Source organism: Cataglyphis hispanica, chromosome 10 (assembly GCF_021464435.1).
Source record: "Cataglyphis hispanica isolate Lineage 1 chromosome 10, ULB_Chis1_1.0, whole genome shotgun sequence".
NCBI lineage: Eukaryota > Metazoa > Arthropoda > Insecta > Hymenoptera > Formicidae > Cataglyphis > Cataglyphis hispanica.
The window spans coordinates 5,497,306-5,516,734 of record NC_065963.1 but is presented as its reverse complement, the minus strand read 5'-3'; the positions used below and the strand labels follow the sequence as shown (position 1 = coordinate 5,516,734).

At 33.2% G+C, this 19,429-nt stretch overlaps 3 protein-coding genes across 6 annotated transcripts; 2 read left to right on the top strand and 1 right to left on the bottom strand.

The window, feature by feature from the left end:
- The first annotated feature begins 28 nt into the window (after positions 1 to 28).
- On the top strand, positions 29 to 3,892 carry LOC126852444 (phosphatidylserine decarboxylase proenzyme, mitochondrial). 4 transcript variants are annotated; one of them, XR_007687829.1, is made up of 7 exons: positions 29 to 133; positions 706 to 881; positions 955 to 1,192; positions 1,271 to 1,504; positions 1,590 to 1,860; positions 1,927 to 2,557; positions 3,513 to 3,892. XR_007687829.1 is itself a non-coding variant. In XM_050597280.1 (6 exons), exons 2-6 carry the CDS (start codon positions 847 to 849, stop codon positions 2,388 to 2,390), a joined length of 1,242 nt encoding a protein of 413 aa, XP_050453237.1. In that variant the 5' UTR covers positions 29 to 133; positions 706 to 846; the 3' UTR covers positions 2,391 to 3,169. The 4 variants fall into 4 exon arrangements, 3 of the variants coding, with proteins under 3 accessions (XP_050453237.1, XP_050453236.1, XP_050453239.1); XM_050597280.1 differs by lacking the exon at positions 3,513 to 3,892 and having other exon boundaries at positions 1,927 to 3,169; XM_050597279.1 differs by lacking the exon at positions 3,513 to 3,892 and having other exon boundaries at positions 71 to 133; positions 818 to 881; positions 1,927 to 2,456.
- Positions 3,893 to 3,983: 91 nt separating this feature from the next.
- On the top strand, positions 3,984 to 11,582 carry LOC126852446 (CB1 cannabinoid receptor-interacting protein 1-like). The gene is made up of 3 exons (XM_050597284.1): positions 3,984 to 4,123; positions 4,247 to 4,472; positions 9,615 to 11,582. The coding sequence occupies exons 2-3, from the start codon at positions 4,297 to 4,299 to the stop codon at positions 9,937 to 9,939; spliced, it is 501 nt and encodes a 166-aa protein (XP_050453241.1). The 5' UTR covers positions 3,984 to 4,123; positions 4,247 to 4,296; the 3' UTR covers positions 9,940 to 11,582.
- A 248-nt stretch (positions 11,583 to 11,830) lies between these two features.
- LOC126852442 (RNA polymerase II-associated protein 1) lies at positions 11,831 to 16,375 on the bottom strand. The gene is given in 9 exon segments (XM_050597277.1): positions 11,831 to 12,083; positions 12,086 to 13,266; positions 13,353 to 13,456; positions 13,664 to 13,940; positions 14,015 to 14,174; positions 14,302 to 14,471; positions 14,632 to 15,133; positions 15,210 to 15,891; positions 15,959 to 16,375. Coding segments are annotated over 9 exon segments (3,393 nt in total). The 5' UTR covers positions 16,148 to 16,375; the 3' UTR covers positions 11,831 to 11,955.
- Positions 16,376 to 19,429: the final 3,054 nt, after the last annotated feature.

The following is a 19,429-nucleotide window of genomic DNA, read 5'->3' as shown; positions in this document are numbered from 1 at the left end:
ACGCGGAGCCACCTGTTATCGCGCCCCCGCCTCCTGGTGTGCTCCTCACCATTCACCATCGCCATCAGTGGCGGTCGGTGTCGCGTGCGGTAGTGCGGCGTGTGCGCAAGCATCGCGGACACGCATACGATATGTACGCAACATGCACAGGCAACGCATCGTGTTCTTTGACCCTTTAGGCGTGCGTGCGTCATATATTATTATTTAAATCAGAGATGTTTATCAATATCGAATATTTGATGTTTTTATATTGTTTCAAAAATATCGAATCTGAAGTATCATTTACAAATTTGTATTGACATGTATAATTGAATTTTATACATATCAATACAAATAAGAATACAAAAATTATTTTTTTAAAAAGCGCATAAAGGGAAAGGATACTTTTTAAGTATATATGAAATATTTTTTATTATTTATTATTTAATACAGTATGTAATACAGTATGATTATATGAATTTAAATCAATTTTATGATTACTAGTAAATTTAAAGTTTAATTTTAATTTAATCGCACATTGTCATCATATCATTTAAATTTTAGCATAGTTTACAATTTTTAAGATATTATTAGTGAATATATATATGTTAAATATAATATATGTTAACATAATAATAATTAGTATTGTGCTATCGAAAATATTTGTTAAAAATTTATGAAGCTAAAATAATATTTATTCTTGTAATTTCCGAATTATATTTGCAGAAAAATCAGATTTGAAAAATGCGCGCGCATTTGAATTGATTTGAATCTGGAGCTGGTTTTACACGCGTTCATCATACTTGTAATAAGAATGCTCATTTCACATAATTTGCAGGCTAGATAATAAAAGTCAATTGCAGGATTATGAAAAATATGTGGAGACTGGGTCTTCTTGCCAGGTATGTTTCAATGTCATTTACTATTTGATAATTCTGCTTTTACACTAATATAACCTTTTTACGTTTCTTTTAGAGGATGTCGACATTGCACCACTTTATTAAGAATAACATCACAACATTCGATAAGTCTTGTCAGAAGTTGTATATCAAATGTCAATATAAGATACGGTAAGAACACTCGTCGACGATGGCTAGTGATTGTCCCTGGAATTGGATTATCGTTACTTGCCGCAACACAATGGGATTATTTACACAAACATGGGTATTCTATCGACATACATGATAGGCCAGAATTATTAAACGATGTTATGGTAATCTCATCATAATGAATGATAGATTTATGGTAAATCTGTCGAATTATTAAATGAAATATAATCTTATTGTTATAGGTTACATGTTACTGCTGTCTGCCATTGAGAACAACGAGTAGGATATGGGGTTGGTTGACAAGTATCGAGTTGCCAGTTGCTTTAAGACCAACGCTCTATGGATTTTATGCAAACATGTTTCATGCTGATTTAGATGAGATAGAATTAGATTTGTCTGCATTTCCAAATCTAGTGGAATTTTTTGTGAGGTCTCTTAAACACAATGCAAGACCAATTGCTGCGAATACAAACATGGTAATTATTTTATTACAAGCAGATAATTACATTTTATTTAAATCTGATATTAAAAATAATATTGTTGGCTGGAAATTGCTTATAGATTTCACCCGCAGATGGTAAAGTTCTTTATTTTGGACCAGTAACTTCTTGCCGTGTGGAGCAAGTGAAGGGAGTAACGTATGACCTCAGACAGTTTTTAGGTGATTTGAACAATTCCACATCGAACAGAATCGCGGACGATTATGTTAATTCACTTTTGAAGAATCCAGACAACAGATTGTATCAATTAATTATTTACTTGGCACCTGGTGATTATCATCGATTTCACAGTGCCACTGATTGGAATATAAAACTTCGACGGCATTTTCCAGGTATGTTTTATCTTTAAAACTGTAGCCTATAACATCCGCATCTTAATTTTTTAAACTCTTCTTTAGGAAAATTATTGAGCGTTAATCCGAAGGTGCTAAAGTTTATGCCAAATCTATTCTCGCTGAACGAGCGCGTCGTGTATATCGGGGAATGGACCGACGGCTTTATGGCCTATACGGCTATTGGCGCGACTAATGTGGGCTCCATAAGAGTTTATTGCGACAGAAATTTGGCAACCAATAGAGTGCAATGGCCGGAAATTGCGCATCCGAAGGAGGCGAGCTTAGATTATGTGCGTATAGATAAAGGCGAACTGTTTGGCGAATTTAGACTCGGATCCACAATCGTGCTTCTGTTTGAGGCACCGCGAGACTTTCGATTCTGCTTGCAAGTCGGCCAGACCATTAAAGTCGGTCAAGCGTTGAGCACACATTTTAACGATGAGCTCGAGAAAAGACAAATCGAACGACGACACTTAATTATGGATATCGCCCAGGATTGGAGACATTTATGGAAACCTAAAATTTAGATAGCAGATAAAGTAGGAGCCGATTTTAATTCTACAGGGAAGTTAAATACGTACCTGTGCGTCGTACACTCGCATTTTTTCGCATGAAGCCGTAGGCGCTTGTAGGTGAAAGAAAGAAAAATTTAATGAAAAATCTAGAAACTTGGAGTCTTTCGGAGTCTCTCGGAGTAAGTATCGATCTTGTAATTACTTTTGTACATAGCCACGTTCGTGCACGGAAAATAATTATATCTCACACGATTTATCTAAAATCACACGTAAATTATATCTTATGCGAGATTACACTCGTTCGTTATTTTAATTGCGCAAACATCACGCGAAAAACGTGATTTATAATAGGTTTGACACAATTATTTGTACCTATATTGTATATACATGTTTCATAAAACCAGTATAGATACACGTTAATTACGTAACGTGTTGTAATTATAATAATTATAATTGAAAACCATACGAAACTGCTCTGGACGCATGAAAATAAATTTTTCTATCCTCTGTGCGTCATTACTAATAGAGGTTGGATAGTAAACTTGTTTTACTTGCATGCCAAATCGATCTTTGTTCGCAGTTAAGTGTACCGGTCAAGGTCATTAGATGAAACACTCAATTAAAACTCTAGTTCCTTTTTTTTAAAACAGAAAATAATAAATGCACGTCGTAAGTCTACGAGCGCACGAAACGTCGATTTGGCTGATCCTTGTTATGCGAGAGCATTTTTACCATTTATATTAATGTTATTTCTAAAAAATTTATATATTATAAATCAAAGTATCGTTTGGGCTTGCACGATAAGTGCTCGTGCAACATAACTTTGCATTTTGTAAACTAGAATAAATCAAAATATGATGTTTAATTATACCGAGAAAAGTAGATATATTTTATAAAAAATGCATAGAATAATAACAAGATCTATTTTAGTATCATATTTTCTTAAATAATAATGAATTTATATTCAGACAAATTTATTTTAAATAGCATCCTACATCCTGTTATTTTATTTTTCCATTTTATTATGGTAATTTGAACCTATGGTTATGGAAATTTTTCTTATTAACCAACTGTTTGCAAATATTCCAATATCCATTATTATTCTAATTAATCCTAATAATAATCCTTGTTTAGAAAGCAGCAATTCATCTCCTGCCTGTCCATGTATTATGTATGCATTATGTATCACATAAACAGTAGCAATTAGAAGACTGACATGACTTTGATGTACACAGTATCCATACATAATGTAGTTGTCAAGTAAACGTAATCGATGGCCACGAATATTAGAAGGCAAGTTGAACTGTTCATTTGTCCTTTATTGACATATTGATATTCTCATTTAGACAAAAATAATTGCATATTGATAAAATTTTCTAAGAATTATAGAGCATGCCAATTTAAATTTATTTTTATCTCAAATTTCTTTTAGATTTAGTTTTCTTGCAAATTTTAGATCGTTAATTTAAGTCTACCTTACTACATACTCTTGCTTACAAATGCTAATACTAACACCATCCCACGCAGAATACTTTCGTATCCTCAATCCTCCGTCCATCGCTGCGGGGAGCTTAATGCTGGTCGATCTTTGAGGAAGATCGGCGTCGGTTGTCAATGAGAGAAGAAGGAGGAAAGCCGCCGAGTCTTGGGCCGCAAACGTCAAACCGTCGCTCGCTAGATCAGTGAGCGTCGCGACGCCCGCGGCGCAGGTTGTACCGTCTCCTCTTCTTGCGGCTAAGCCGATAGTACGTACCGATACGTTATGCGAAACATGTTGACCGTGTTGACGTGATATCGGGTGTTGTTTAATGCGAAAGCGAACTATCCTCTTTTTTTTCTTTCTTTATCTATCTGTGGGATACCCGCAGACTTTGCACAACACTGGGAGACTATTATGGGGCATTTAAGCGGCGGCTAAATGGGGGCTGATGGACATTTTCGTGTGACCTTGTCCCTGAGAAAGGAACCAGGTGCTGGTCCGGTCTATTGTAAGATGGAGACATCTGCCAGATTTCGGCAACTGAAGACAGTGAAGCTAAGCTGCGAGGCGACCTATCGGCTCGACATCAGCTTCAAGCCGCCGCAACTACTGCAGTGGGTACAGTGAATGTGCAATAATATATATGCATATATATACATGCACAAATAGAGTGATCTTAATTGAGAGACGTTAGACGGTTTTTTAGAGGGATGGTAAGAGGTTCTCGCCTCTTTCTTATTCATAATTTCGACGGCGAATGATTAGATGAATGGAATTATTAGTTTCAATTAAAAAATAAATGTATGTAAAGATTTACTGGATTTATCAAACTTGGATATTGTATACTTGATGATATTAGTTTTGTTATATATTTCAATAGATTATTTTAATCATTTCTATAATTAAAATCTAATTGTATTAATAAAATTTCAATATATCATACATGGAATATATTGATGCTTTATTAATACGATTAAAATTTTATTGTAATAAAAAGTGATTAAGCTAATCAAATGACATGAACCCGATAATTTTACTATAATATGAAATTATATTCGATTTTATTTATATAGGGATATATTGAAGAACCATAGAAAATGTTATATAACTTCCTTCCAAAGGGGACTATAAACTTCCGCGAAAAACACTCGATTAATAGTAGTTTATCAGAAATTTATACGATCATCTTGAGCGCGAAGACGGCGCAAGAGCTGGCGATAAATTTCAACGCGTTCTATGCTCTAGGGACAAGGATTACGACTTCTTGCTACACATACACATATATTCGGATATAGAATCACTAATAAGGCCAACTTAACTGTAATATCGAAAATAAATACGATTGTCGAACGCGCATGTAAACGCACGATTACTTTTTCGCTTCGAGTTCTGGGTAAAAAAATTGCCATTCCATGCCAAATATTTTACTCTATTATGAGTAAACTCACGTCAACACTACGTCAATATTAATGGATTTTGTTTTATCTTTTTCCAGACATATAAATAAAATCTTTATAGAGATTTTCAGAGATGTTTTTTTTATTATTTGTTTCGAAACTAATTGTAATAGTTTAATTACATTTCTCTGGCTCATCTAACGACCCATTCTATGAAAATTAATTTTTTTAGATTAAAACGCTAGATTTAAAAAAGAAATCCGCAATAAGTAATTTGGACTTCCTCCAATAAACTTTTATAATAAACCTTTTAAAAAGAATTGATTCAGGAAATTATATAGAATCTCAAAAAGTCTGTTTGAAACAATTATTGCTATCACAAATGAAAGGTTTGAAATAATTTCTAAGTAAACAAATATATATCTAAATATTTGTCGGGATTGATGAGATCTGTCAATCTAATTTTTGTGAGAAATGAGATTAACGTAGGTTTATTAATTTTACGCAAATACTTTGTATATCTACTCCAGTTTATACATATATACAATACTATATTATAATGTAAAAGTTCGTATATCCTCGAAATCGAAACTTACGAAGTACATGTAACGAACGGGGTTACGCTTGAATTGCGCAAAACGTGCCGGGGGCTTAAAGGGTCGAACTCGAAACTGGAGGAAAGTTAGAGCCCGCAGTTAAAATCGAATAAACGACAACAGAGTCGGCGAACCAGAACAAGTGACTTGATTCACATACAACTAACAAATATTGACCTTTATCGAGAAGTGTTGTCTTTATAATAGGACGAAACTCTGTTACGATGATTTCGATGATTTTGGCATGAGATAATTAATTTCCGTATGTAATTTTTAATAAATACAGTTCTCAAATTAGTGACATTGGGCTACCAGCTTTAATTGTGTGCGAATGCACCAGCTGTAACGATCTCTCGAGGGGGCGCGAGAAAAGTAGACTAGTATTATTGCCTTGAACTGCAAAACTTATTTCAGCCTCGGAGAATCGATCGAATGATTCTACACGGTGCTCATGCTTATAACCGGCTCTGGTATATTTGCCCCAACTAATGATCTACTCGCCGGGATCGTCTTATCGCGGAAGCACCGAAACAACATGATGGATGCGTCTTTTGTATGCTGCTGCGATCGTGCAAACCTCCGCGTAATGGATACGTGTCACGGAATTGAATTCAATCGAGTTTAAGATATTACTCGATGTCTCCCGTTAATAAGAGAAGCACCCGATAAATATCGCGTAATTACGGCATTAAATAGTAATTACATGCGGAGACTATGCGATTGCTTTTATGCGAAATGATTCGAAAAATGTCAAGGTTTGCCGAGAAAACTTACGTCAAAAAAAAATTTAATTATAATTTTATTTTATTTAAAACGTAATACCGTTTTGTGATCTATTTGTGATTTTCTACACAAGCGACTCAAGATGCAATTCGAGACAACAATGAACAAGAAACTTGAGATTGAATATACGCCAAGAAGGAGATGAGGAGGAAAACTATTCAGTAGAATTTTCGGGATAAAATTGTAAGAGATTTTATCATGATAATTGAGCTTAGGTCTTTCCTTTTCTTTTTCAGCTGTCACTTTAACATTTCAGTGATTTATAACAACACAGACGCGATTATGCGACTTACACGCGTTGAACACGAAATCGAATATGGAGATGAAGATGAATGCGCATAAATATTTCAGTTATTCCGGAATGCAATCATCGCAATACGATGCCGAAAGTGTCCGAGTGATCTTTGAAAAGTCACGAAGGTTTGCGTGCAAGTTTGGTGCGGCAAAAATAGAGCAGTTTCCCTGATAAGGTTTTTTTTGGACAATAGAAAATTTCGTCGATGGAAAATCTGATTTTCCTTCCCAGTATTATCGCTGAATCTCGTGGAATTTTAAGCAACCGCCCACCTCCGCATTATTAGTCCGAATCACGCGATGCATTCTTACTGCACGGTCCGTTTTTCGATTTTAGTCGATGGTAACGGCACGATAATTGTAACGATCCGTCCCTTGACGCAAATTATCGAATATAAATTATTAATACTTGGTTTATTTCACCGTACACATTATTATTTGATTACGTATTCTATTAATTATTTCCCTACCTGGCGAATAACTAATAGAATACGTATTCATATCCATTCCCACTATGCGCTACTTCTTTAATGCAACGATTAAACTTTTGCAGTAAGCGCCGGAAAGTTCGCCGTCCTCGTTTACTCGCTGTAATATTCCTCCATGGACGAAAGTAAGGCAGGAGGACGCGAAATGTGAACAGACCGACGAGCTTACGATGTTACGAGTCGAGTGTTGCATTTTTTACGAACGATAATGCTATGTCGACCGTGCGCGCTTTTACCGTGCCCGCGACTGCAAATCCATCCCGGTTTCGTCCCGGCTCATTTCTTATTTTAGGTGCGCAGCTCCTGCACGTGTATCTTTAATGTCTAATCCTGGGAATATATCCTGTAAAACGTATGTCTGCTTAAATCCCATTTAGAATCAAAATATTACATTTTTAGTGGAATTTTTCCGTAAGAAAAAATTGTTCTCATGGATAAAATAATTTATTTTTTTAACGGAATTTATATACTTATGTCTTAATATTTTTTTAATAATTATACAATTATTATAATTGTAGTAATTGTAATAAGTTCTGGAGTTTGTGCAATTTTCAAGAGAGTTGCCTTCACAAATTAAAACATACAGATTCCTTCTCATTGTTTTTCTTATCATTAGATATCTCACGTTCTCTTTTATATGTGTATAGGATTCTAACAGATTCGTGTCTGCTTGTAGATAATGTGTTGATTCTTGCCACACGACAGTTTTTTATCTCTCAAAATGATAAACAGATACACGCGACTGATATGACCACAGGCACGCAGATCATTTGCACGCACTCGTCGTTGCATTTGTGTAAATTCTAAAAATAAAGTCAATCAAGACTTGAGTCGAAGAGTTATGCCTCGTATCCATATGAGAAACTAGACCGGCACGTTCTAAAGATATATGGACCTGTCGATCTAAGGATCAAAGCATCCGAGAATACAACCCGACAAGGTCTACTGACGTAAGATCCAAAAGTGCTATATCCAAACAGGATTCAAGGATACAGAAGTGCGCAAGAACTGATGCAATCGATATATGATTATTTATTAAAAATTATGTGAAATTGTCCTGATCAAAAAATATCGGATACTTTTAATTAATTGTTTAAAGTAAGTTTAATTAGTCTGCGTCGAGGAATTAAAAAGTACATACAATAAACAATAATTTCAAGTATTTTTTTATTAGCTATCACATTATATTATATTTATTGTCATTCTATAAATTATAAACTTCCGCGTTTTTCTGTGAAAACTGATCACTTTGAGTTATCATAATTAATTAATTAAGAGCACCTGGAATTTTGGGGCAAATTTTTATTTAGACCAAATGACAAATTCTTATTTGAACATTTTTGTTTTGATTTGATATCTCAATTCTATTATCTCTGTTGATCACTATTTTTGAGCGTTATAGACACAATGGATTTTTATAACAAATTGACTTATAAATATATATGACTGGTATACATAATAATCGTCAATTATGTTTATCTTGACGTTACGCCAGACATAGGAAAAATATTACGCCAAAGTATATACACATGTGGCAATGATTGTGTGCCATACAAAAGATCTATTTTCGCTTCTAAAAAAAGAAAAAGTTTTACTATGAAACTCCGTCTTAACTCATCTCAATCATCACTACAATCATATCCATTCAAACTTTTGCCAGCTTTCTCGCTTTTGGCAGATAGATAATATATGCCAAATAAACAAATAAAATATTCTTTTAAACATAAATAAGCAGCCTTGTCCAAAAGAAATAGGTCACATAGAGAATGCTAGCGTGAGAATATATAATAAGAAAACTTTTCTTGACGTTATAAAGACATGCACACATGTAGCGTGCGCTTTAAAACAAATGTAGGAAATTCAATCGATTTTCTTTGTCTTTCTATTTCTTTTAACTTTACATATAATTATTTTAAGCTAAGGTTCTTTAAATAAAATAAAATATTAATTTAATTTATAAAGGTTATTTTATAGAATTCTCAAATTTAATACAACTTTCTCTTTCTTTCTACGATAAGCATATATATATATATATATATATATATATATATATATATATATATATATATATTTATGAAATTTGAAATAATTCAAAAACAATATGTGAATATAATTATGAAGTCAATTCGTGTATAAATTTTAAAGACGTATTTTTTTATCTGATAGAAATATATTTTCTAACAGATTTTCTGTTCTAGATCCCTGAGTATCGGTGGAAAACCGGTGGAAGCGATCGAACGCGCAAGGGACAGCACGGCATGTGCCTACAGCGCTTATCACAGCACCAAAGATATCCCAGCAAGCGCCCGCGGCCATCGGGAGGATCTGCCAATTGCTATGCGAGTACTCGGCTCCGGTTATCTGACTACGTGCCTACAGATCAAGTACTATCGACTGGAAGATCAGAGTCACTGCGAATGGGGCGCCAGATTGCACTGCATCGAGCTCGATTGCTCCAGCGTTGAAGGACGTCTCGTCACGGTGGACCGGGAAACCTACAGAAAGCTCGGCATAGAGTCTTAACGAATGATGAATGTCGTCATCCTTACGATATATTTGTTATACAGATGAGAAAACCCGACGCCGCGCCGCAATTGATGTCTACTGAAGTTAGCACGCGATCTGAATAATACTTTACATTCGTAAAAGCTTTGAGGACTGAGGACTCTGAATAAAGATAGATAAAATCGACAATACTGGTGACGAGTTATCTAACATATTTTCCATCTGTGTAAGTTTTAATAAGCTAATTCTCGGTCAATTGTATAAGAAACAGGAATCTGAAAATTTTATTCACGATTCTGATACATCAAAGATAAACCTTTTGGAATGAACAAAGTCTATTAATGGAGATAACAGATTATGCTTGATAAACTTCGTTGAAATAGTATATTTTTAATTCAGTAGGATGAAGATAAATCGCGTGGAAATTTCGCGGAAATGTTATCATGATAGACGGATAATTGAGATTGATCGTTGCCAGTTGGCAAACAACATTGTATCGCTACGATGTGAATTGAGTTATACAGAAAATTCAAAACTGATTTTGCGCATTGCTCTCTCTCTCTCTCTATCTCTCACTCTCTAATAATAAAATTTTTAATAATATATTTTTATATATTATTAAAAATTTTAAATCAAGTAAATTAATCTTCTTTTTTTCTATAGGAATTAGTAACGATATAAAAATTGAGATTTATATCCTCTTTTATATGAATATTTCAAGACCTCGTATGTCTGTGTATCATTTGCAATCAGTACGTGGTACATAACTGCATTATATATAATTTTATATCGAATAAATTACTAAGAATTTAATGTCACGTTAGAAGAAATAATTAATCACAATTGCGCGTTTTTATTGATACTTTAAGCTTTAAACTCTTTAGCAAGAAGTGTTTGTCGCAAGAATTAATAAAAACAAAAATTAATGCGAACATATCGATAACTTATTGGATACTTAAGTATCGACACGGTATATATATACGTATCAAACATGCGTCATCGATTGTGAATTAATATTTAATTGAATCAATTGCAATACGCCATTTTACGTACTATATATATATATATATATATATATATATATATATATATATATATATGCCAGAATGACGTGTTCTTCAATCGAAAGAAAAAAAGAATTAGCGGCGCGGTGTCAGCTTTTGTAACTGTACGACAAAATGCATTTTATGCATTGATTGATAATGCTATGACTTTCGCTTGACGTTATTTTTCTCATATACGATTTAATTTTCGCCTCTTTCTTTTATATTCTCGCACTTAAAAAAAAAGAGGATTTTTCTATCGAAGAATCTATCTTGTTAATGCGAGATTCAATGGATTTAGAACACGCGATGGACGTAAGACACATTATTTGTAAATTAATTTTAGAAGCATTCTCAGATGCATCGCTATAGGAACTTGACGCACCTTAATACTCGAAAACTTTCGGCAATCAGCAAAGTGACCAATTAATGTCTCTAGATTTATTGTAATTGCGCAGGTTATTTCTACCCTCTTTCACTAATCATTCAATGGATTTTATTAAAATGTAAATCTACTTATTGTATTTATACAATCTATGTATATATATATACACAACCGATATGAAGTATCTATACTTCCTAATTTCGATTGAAATAAATTCTATAAAGAAATGTAAATCACATGTTATGTATGAATGTAGTTTTGAAGAATCCAATTACGATTATTTAAAAAATCTAATGAATAATTTACATTTAATAAAAAAACTTATAAATATAACATTTATAAAGAAACTATCAATATATAGATATTTTTAGCAGGAAATGGATGTTGACATCATAATAAATAATTCACGTTTTTTCATCATTTTCGTCAAAAATAACTGACAGGGAATCTTACTGATAAAGAACTTTGTGAAAACAATATCTTCATTTAAATATCATTCATTTAATATCAAAGATTTAATAAGATATTCATACATACTTAATACACATATAGATCACATTCTTGCATCTTATATTATCTTATATTAACGGTGTGTAGTATAGCAACTTATGCGCAATATCTTTGTTCCGCAACTTCTCTACCTGCGTTCGCATTTGCACTGCCAATTTGTTCGTGCGCTTTAGATACATCGCCGAGTGATGTAGCGCGATCAAGAATAGAATCCGACACAAGTGCTCGCTAACCGTCTCGCGAACCAGCGCCGTAATATAAATATTTATGAGCGATACATCCTCCTCTTCCGGATAGAAATAATCGTTCAGTGGCAACAGTAAATGGCACGGTGATAATCTCAAGTATTGCAACGTGGCCGCATGTTCCGACCATAATAGTTTCCGATAGTGTACATCATACCGTTGCGCCACCGGCACAAGCAACGTCCCGGCGAAGTTGTTGTCGCCATATGAATTCGCGCAAAATTGCTCGCACAACGCATTAAACAGATCGATGAAAGAGCTCAGCCCTGGCAGTTCCGCCTGAAAGTCCAATTGTGCATAATGTTTCGTCAACAAATTCGACAAGACCTTCGTCAGCAATACAGATACATCTTTGTCCAGGTATACCGAGTCACAAAGATATACTAGTATCAATCTACTGAATCGCAAAGTAAGTGACAGCCTTCTCGTAAGATCGGGTAAGATCAACGCCAAGCTCAGCACTGTCAGAATGCTGTTTTTATCTTCCGGCTGAAATCTAATATCGCTTTTATATTTGTTGTACAGGTGAACGAGTGGTAAGAAGAGCCAATCTTTTGGCATCGCCGCCTGATTCCAATCATCGTTTGGAACGATGTATCTCTCGTATAGCGATGCTGCATCGGAGCATAAATCTATCTTAATTTGATCCGTCGTAGCTGATGCAGCCAAATCTAATGTGGCAAATTCATTGACAATTATTTCCAAATTAATTTTTTCGTTAAACAACGCAATCTTGAGAAGCTCCCTCACATGATCTGTCGCGTCCGCGGGTAAAGTCGACACGAGTTTGATGGCAATTTTCCATATAATTTGCATTGTCTCTTTACTGATTGTATCTTTCAAGAGTGATGCCGCTTTTACTACTGTTGTCAAAAGACATAATTCCGTTCGGCTATACCATGATCTTTCGAAACTCCAATCAAATTTTTCCAAGTCTCGTATATATTTGAAAAAATTGGGGTGTCCGAGTATTGCACGAATTTCCGCTAAGCAAGATTGGTTGTGAAATGTTTTCAACACTGACGCGAAGAACGGTATGCACGAATTTACCGACACGATTGGCTGCGGTTCTCCATTTTCCGTGTGAACGTCTAAACTTGGTAGACAAGACGGTTCTCGATCCGTTGCCGGGTTGCAATTGCTCAATAAATTCGAACTAGAACTGCAAAAAATGAATAATGTTGTTAAATGTTATTCTTCTTCTGTATAAATAAAACCTGCGATATAAGAAAGAAAAAATAAACTTACCGAAGTCTGGAGAAAATGTGCTCGTTAAATAACCATGCTATTTCGTTGTTTACGGATTCATTAACAGCAGATAAAGTTTTCGCGATTAATTTCATAACGCCCCACTGAAATTTACAATACATTTACTTTTTTTTTGTTATAATCATTAGATTAGTTTGCAGTTTATCGTAATAGTCTCAAAATAAAAACAGTGTCGAAAAGTATTAAAAAGAAACATATAGAGGATTTAAAATATATTATTGAAAACATCTTATGTTTCTTAAAGAGATTATTTTTTAAATTAATAAATTAATTAATAATTGTGTGCTTACTGTTGCATTAGTTACTGATGAGAATTGAGTATTCCATTTCTTTAACAATGTGGATATATTTGATCGTAAGCTTTTTTCATGACTCGCTACGGCAATTAATGCTGCAGCGCGTTCGCAAGCCAATTCGTTTTTGGACGTGCTTTGAATATCGTGATTACACAATAATAGTTGTAATTGTGATATGAGAGTTCCCGCGATACTCTCCAGTCCTACTTCGTAGTGTAATAACATGCGCCAGAGTCGCAGACTCTCGATGCTGAGATGCAAGTCGTCTTTCCTAATAAAATACATTAAACTTTTTTACTAAAACAAAATAATAAACGTGCGCATTATATATATAAATAAGCTTACCCTGTCTCGCTATTAATATATGTTAAGATACTGTGGATAACTTTGAAGTGATTCAATTTCTGTGCAATGGGTTTTTTACCATATGTGACAAGCACACGACACAGTTTAATTGCTTGAACTACGGGGATTCCGTAAACGTTATTTATTGCCCCCTGCATTGCTGTAAAAAATAGAATCTAGGTTTTCAAATCATTCCAAAATTATTTATTCAGAAATAAAATTTTGAATTAAATTTATTTGAAAATGATAAACTATCTACGTTAAATATCGAAAAATATTAAAATCACCTAATTGGTCTATAGACAGTGGCATAAAATTTTGGATGATAATATCTAATAAATACGGCGTGAGTGATATATTCAATGCCGTTGTGTGCGAGTGTCTCGCAAGGCGAATGAGTATCTCTAAGGCACATGTTACTCCAACAGGTGGTGGATGCACTTCATTTAGGATGTATCTACAAACAGATTATATTCCTAAATTAATTTTCCCATTTTAGGTGCTTAAAAAAAATCATAAAACCATTAAATTTATGTTTCCAGCATTTAAATAAAAAAATATTATCAAGTACACATAAATTAACTAAAAACATATAATAACATATAATAATAAAGTACCTAATTCGCAACAGGAAATCGGATCTCAGTAGTGCAGCTACTGCATCCAACTGTGCCAACTCGTGATCCTTTAAGCTACTCGTGTCCTTATCTTCGAGTTGAGGCATCAAGCTTGGTTCCGTATATCCATTAAATCCATGTAGTCTATCTAGACATATCTCATCTGCCTCACTGACCAAAAAAGCTTTTAGCGCCTGTAAAGTCGCTGTAACTACAGCTACAGAGGTGTCGTCCAATGAAAACCTCAATAACAATAGAATATTCTTTTGACTCAATGCGGTCAATGGTGAAGGATGCAGAACTTTATCATATATGCCTTCATGTGTCTTCTCCATAATATTAGCTAGAGTGGTAAGGGCTTTACATCGTTGTTGTTGAATAGAAGATCTGCTTAGCTGCAACAACTCTTGAAGGGAATATCCAGGACGTTCAGGTTCCTCCCCATGATGATGAAGTCCCTTGTCTGAGGTTAAGCTTTCATCTTTATATGGCAATAAGAGACCTGAAAAAGAAACAAATATGAGGAAAAGTATTGCATCAAAATGCTATAGCAGAATAAGCATATATATAGTATTAACCATTAAAATCAAATCTTGCATTGTATTCTTCATTTGTTGTAGGTTCGTTTTTTTTTTCCTCCATCAAATCTTCCATCCATTTCAACTTTTCTGGTTCAGGTGTATCCATGTGCAGCCATCCTTTTTGTTTGCTCGCTTCTAATATTTCTTTGGATAACTTCGGTATGTTGACTGCGTCATTCTCATAGTCCATGTTTATATCATTCTCTTTCAAAGAAAGTTTCATTTTTTTATCATTAGATACTTCTACATCCATTGCTGTTTCTTTTGTGATTGAAACATTTACTGTATCATTATCATTTGTGAAAAGTTTCAGCTTCTTATCAATGGATACTTCTGCATCAGTTATTGCTCTATTTGCAGGTAACATAGTTTCTTGCATACTTTTTTCAATTGATCTTTTTCCATATTTTTTTCTATTTTTAAAAAATTGTATTAATTTAGGATCTAGCATATCCTCAAGTATCTTTTTTTCTTTTAATATTTCTACTTCACCCATTTCAGTCAGCTTAGCCAAGTTTTCTTGATGAATCTCAATAGCCAATTGATCCTTTGCTACAAAACTTTCTTCTTCCTCATTATGATGCAAAGATTCATTTTTTTGAACTTTCGCTACGTCATCTTTCACAGATTTCAGCGTTGAAAGATGTTGTCGAAATAAACTTCGTTTGCTACTGGTATTCTACAAACAAAATAATATAGTTTATTAAAAAACAGCAGAAACAAAACATCTTACATGTATAACATACTTTTTTCGTAAGTTGGATATCGTCCAATTTAAAAACCTTAGGGAATCCAAGTTCATGTTCTACAGTAGAAACGCGATTGCTGTCGAACTTGTATCTTTCATTAAACTTTCTCTCCACAATATTCCCAAGTATATTATTCGACGATGTTATAGGTATGTCGCCACTACATTGTGAGTTTTCATTAGCCATTTTTGAAGGTTATTTTAACCTTTATCTTTTATTCTTTGCAACAATTTTACTTCATATCGCAGTAAAAAATCTGTGTTGAAAAAACAAACGTTGATAATTACAATTTTCTCAAGAAGTGATATTATTGTGACGAACATCTGCGAAGATTATTGTTATTGCGTACAACTCTTTCATCAATACACTTTGAGGGAAATTTAAATGGCCACATTCGGCAGGGAAACCGCTTGGTTCCTTGGTTGTCGTCTTGTCAACACTCGACATTGATTTGTTGGTTCTAAAAGTAGAAGCCAATCATGTTCGATTACTACTAAGCGATATATCGCTTTGAAATATAGCGCCATTTTTTAAATACAAAACAAGGTGATGGATGCGTTCCATTCGATGCAAAAAAAGTCATGTTTGATTAATTTTTCTAAATCTCTTTTATCCTGATTAATCAGACGATTCAAAAATTTCAAATTGTATCAAATGAAACGCATTTTACATTCTATTCAAAGGAAAGCAACCGGCAATTTTATTAAAAATATTTGAATCAATTATTCGCGCGTCAAAATATTATTATTTATACTTGGCATGCGATTATTCGTGTAAAAAATCAAGTATAAATATTCAATTTAGTGAGAGAGAAGAAATACATTTCACGCTTATATGTATATAAAGAAAAAAGAGAAGAGAATAGAGAAAAAGTGAACTTGACTGATAAATTATTTATTTATCTAGGCACGATACACTGGAACATGACGGTATGCAATTACGCACCAATCATCGCAGTTATATAAATGCACTAAATATAAATGCACGAACGTGCAAAAATCTCGGAGAATAATTAAAATAATTTCATTCATCTTATTCGGCAATGACTGTCGTGCCACGTTCTTAGAGCCTAATATAATCTTCGTTATACATAAAATAAATATAGTTGTTTGACACATCTCTCTCATTTTTTTGCTTCTTAAATAAAATATACAATTGTTTTTACAGAAATTAAATTTATATAATTTATACAGAAATTAAAAGTTTTACAAAAGAGAGACTTGTTCTCGAAAATATCTCAGCATAAGTTCAGAAAATAGATTCAAGCAACAAACTATCACGTCATAAGTAGCCTCACAACTATTTTCACGTATTTTCCTTCGAAAATGTTAAATCAATCCTACATCCACTCTCTTTTATTTGGAAAAATACACAATTTCGCCTATATACATATATTATATATCAGAACAGATGATTATATGTGTTTTCGTTTCTCTTATAAGTATGTACATTATATGTGTTTATATAATGCTTAATTTTTTTAATATATAATAGTTGTGATAGAGAGAAATAGAAATTTTATAATTGGAAGAAGAGTCGAAATGTCTTTCCTTTTCTGTAAAGTATCTTCATAATAATTTTTGTTGCATCTAAAGACAGATGTAATATAAATTCTATATATATATAAACTATATATATAATAAGATCATACTGAACAGTGAAATATTGTTTCCATAGAATTGCATGATGATTTATCTTCTAGCAACAAAATATTATAAAAGCTCTGCTATCTATTTCTCTGCAAAACAACGCATATTGAAATCTTTAAACATTTGAAATTAACATTATTACAGAACTAAATCTGAAACACATCCTTAAATACACATTAAACGATAATACAATGTGATAATTATTTTTTTTTTATTCTGGCAAACTCGTACGCTTTGTAAGTAGTTTATAAATACATAACAACACATTTTCTCAAATAAAGTAGTCGCATGATGAATTTTTATTTACACAGTCGCGCGCGCGCGCGCGCACACACACACACACACACACACACATATTTATTTATTTATTTACATTAATTACAAGTATCTCACATCGCGCATCGTAATTTGTTTAGAAAAACCAATATCTGCATGAAGATTTCCATCATAACTCATTCGCAGTCTCGTATTTGTTGCATGTGAAAATGCTCAGTCACGTAAGACAAACTCAGCAGTATGTATTGGTGTTACATTATATTTATATTTGACAAAAAAAAACTACTCTTCTTTTTGTCAAATTGTATTGTATTAATTGTAAGATAGAGAAAAGGAAAAGAAATGACAAGAGAGAACGCGTTTCACTCGCGAAAGTTGCTCTTTTTCTTTTTTTTTCATTACAATATCATAGGGAATAGATATAAAAATCTCGCTATAATTATATATAAACCGATCTCTATGGTTTGTATCAATTGTATAATTGAGTCAACTTTTCTTTAGCTTGTCTCCTTATACTCATTCACGTATTTTCCTGTAAATGTACACGCACATTTTTGGCACACGCACAAAAGCACGCACGCATACATGCGAAGAGACAGAGGCAATATACATATAAGGCACGGAATACACATTATATCTTACGCATACACACACATACGAGCAGTTGCACAGTTCTGATAAATTAAGAAAGAAGGCGAGGAAGTAAAAGGAACTTATATGATGTAAGTTGAGCTCCATATAGAAAACATCAGCGGCGTGTCAACTGAATGTGTTTTTTAATATACAGTATACCTATATATATAAATGATTATCCTGAGGATATTAATCTTTAATATCTTCCAGCTTTGTACAGAAGTAATGATATGAACAAAATGACAGATTACATTAATAAATTTTTAATATTGTTATGTGTATTTACATATGTATAGTTTGTATTTTTCAGAAGAATTTAATCAACATCTTCGACGATAATCATTATCTATTTATATATGCGAGGATTTATGATTTTAATCCTTGTTTTAAAGACGCTTTCGCAGCGAACAAAGCACGATTACAGGAATATTAATTACTTTGTGCCCTAATATTATCACAAAAAATGAGTCAGCACATCTTGTTCCAATTAAAAATATTCTAATTAGCAATATTCTCAAGATATTACATACTGACCCATCTACTATCTCCGCGTTCAAGTCTTAATTATGAAAGATCATATATACATCTCGCTCTGTTTGTATTACTCAGTGTGACAATAGAAAAGTATATGGCTTACATTATGCATTTACTATATTATATGTACAATAAACGGTTTTACTTGAAGAAACGGTATTTGTATCGTATGTTATGATACAGCTAGTTGTTAGTGCTATTATGCTAGCATAATTTGCACTAAAATTATCATAAATTGTTATATATAATTATATTATGCATGATGTTATAATTATAATATTATAATAATTTGCCGAGTTACGATTCAGAGCACGGAAAATTATCGATCAAAGAATTAGAAGAGACGAACACAATTACAGCATAGCAGTATCATTGA

Excerpts from the sequence above, each read along its gene's own strand:
- LOC126852444 (XM_050597280.1), top strand. The coding sequence starts at position 847 with ATGAAAAATATGTGGAGACTGGGTCTTCTTGCCAG. Across the intron at positions 882-954 it reads AGACTGGGTCTTCTTGCCAG|AGGATGTCGACATTGCACCA; the intron begins GTATGTTTCAAT and ends CGTTTCTTTTAG. Across the intron at positions 1,193-1,270 it reads AATTATTAAACGATGTTATG|GTTACATGTTACTGCTGTCT; the intron begins GTAATCTCATCA and ends TTATTGTTATAG.
- LOC126852446 (XM_050597284.1), top strand. The coding sequence starts at position 4,297 with ATGGGGGCTGATGGACATTTTCGTGTGACCTTGTCCCTGAGAAAGGAA. Across the intron at positions 4,473-9,614 it reads AAGCCGCCGCAACTACTGCA|ATCCCTGAGTATCGGTGGAA; the intron begins GTGGGTACAGTG and ends TTTCTGTTCTAG.